At 68.9% G+C, this 1,689-nt stretch overlaps 1 protein-coding gene across 1 annotated transcript; it reads right to left on the minus strand.

The window, feature by feature from the left end:
- On the minus strand, positions 1-1,683 carry SOCS3 (suppressor of cytokine signaling 3). The gene is made up of 2 exons (XM_017854984.1): positions 1,462-1,683; positions 1-897 (listed from the first exon to the last, which is right to left on the minus strand). The coding sequence occupies exon 2, from the start codon at positions 807-809 to the stop codon at positions 132-134; it is 678 nt and encodes a 225-aa protein (XP_017710473.1). The 5' UTR covers positions 810-897; positions 1,462-1,683; the 3' UTR covers positions 1-131.
- Between the last annotated feature and the right edge of the window lie 6 nt (positions 1,684-1,689).

Here is a 1,689-nt window from a genome sequence, read left to right on the forward strand (position 1 = left end):
CTGTCCACCCTCTTTCCCCCCAGAGCTACAGGACTCTCTCCTGGCTGGCTTCTTGTGCTTGTGCCATGTGCCATGGAGGAGAGGGGACGCAGGCCCCTCTCCCGACCCATGCCCTTTGCGCCCTTTGCCCCTTAAAGCGGGGCATCGTACTGGTCCAGGAACTCCCGAATGGGCCCCGGCAGCTGGGTGACTTTCTCATAGGAGTCCAGGTGGCCGTTGACGGTCTTCCGACAGAGATGCTGAAGAGTGGCCACGTTGGAGGAGAGGGGCCGGCTCAACACCAGGGGGATCTTCTCGCCCCCGGAGTAGATGTAATAGGCTCTTCTGGGGGGACTTCCAGGGAGTGGCTGGGCAGACGGCTGCTCGGGCACCTCGGTGGAGGGTTCAGTAGGTGGCGAGGGGAAGGAGGGGGCTCCAGGGGGCGGCATGTAGTGGTGCACCAGCTTGAGCACGCAGTCGAAGCGGGGAACCGGCTGCGTGCTCCGGGGATCGCTCTGCAGAGAGAAGCTGCCCCCCTCACACTGGATGCGCAGGTTCTTGGTCCCAGACTGGGTCTTGACGCTGAGCGTGAAAAAGTGGCGCTGGTCCGAGCTGTCGCGAATCAGAAAGGTGCCGGCGGGCTCGGCGCTGAGCAGCAGGTTCGCCTCGCCGCCGGTCACTGCGCTCCAGTAGAAGCCGCTCTCCTGCAGCTTGCGCACTGCGTTCACCACCAGCTGGTACTCGCTCTTGGAGCTGAAGGTCTTGAGGCGCAGGCTGGTGTCCAGGGGGCGGCTCATCCCGGCGGCGGGAAACTTGCTGTGGGTGACCATGGCGCACGGAGCCAGCGTGGATCTGCGCGGCGGCGGCTGCAGCTGCTTCGCGGCCTCCGCACAGCGGCCGCTACTGCATCCCGGGGGGCTGCGGAGAGGAAGGCGCGAGCGCGTGAGTGCCCGGAACCCTCCAGCGCGCCCGGCCCGCCCCGGCTCCCCTGCCTCCGCCGAACTACTGGGGCACCCAATACCCCGGGGCCCTCGCCTGGGCCCGCGCTCCGATCCAGGCGCCTCACGGAGCCCGCAAGGCTCCCGCCCCTGCCGGCAGGGTGGCCCCGGGCAGCCCCTTCCCCAGCGCGCACTGCAAGGGTACAGCGTGGGAAACTCGCGCGCGTAAGTTGAGTCTCCAGGAGTGTGGCCGGGTGGGGAGCAGGAGAAGGGCCCCCGGGACTGTCTGGGCGCCGCTCAGTCCAGTGGCCCCAGGCGGTGTGGACGGAGGGAGAAACCCGAGGCACGGGGTTAGGGAGGGGACAGGAGAAGCCCGAAGTCCCCAGCCTGAGTATTCCGGGAACCTGGAATCTCCGGCTTTCATCCGCTCTGCCCCTACCCCGTCCCCTCCCTGCCGGGAATGACCCGGGAAGGGGAGGGGAAACCGGGAAAAGCTCCCGGGACTGAGCGAGACCCCTCCCCACGCCGCGCTCCTCCTTCCTACCTGGTCCGGAATCGAAGTCTCCGTCCTTGGGGCTGAGCCCCCTCGGGTCCCCAAGGCGAGGCGGCGGCGAGGCGGCCAGCGGTGGCCCGCGCTGCGCCCAGATGTTGGTGGCCGTGAAGTCCACAAAGGAGCCTTCGCGCGCGCGTCCCTCGAGCGTCCCCTGGGCGCCCGCCCTGCCCCCTGCGCACCCCCGGACCAACCCGGAGGGGACCAGGCGAGGGGCCGCGG

The sequence above is a fragment of the Rhinopithecus bieti genome, unplaced genomic scaffold (assembly GCF_001698545.2).
Source record: "Rhinopithecus bieti isolate Rb0 unplaced genomic scaffold, ASM169854v2 scaffold_41012, whole genome shotgun sequence".
Classification (NCBI taxonomy): domain Eukaryota; kingdom Metazoa; phylum Chordata; class Mammalia; order Primates; family Cercopithecidae; genus Rhinopithecus; species Rhinopithecus bieti.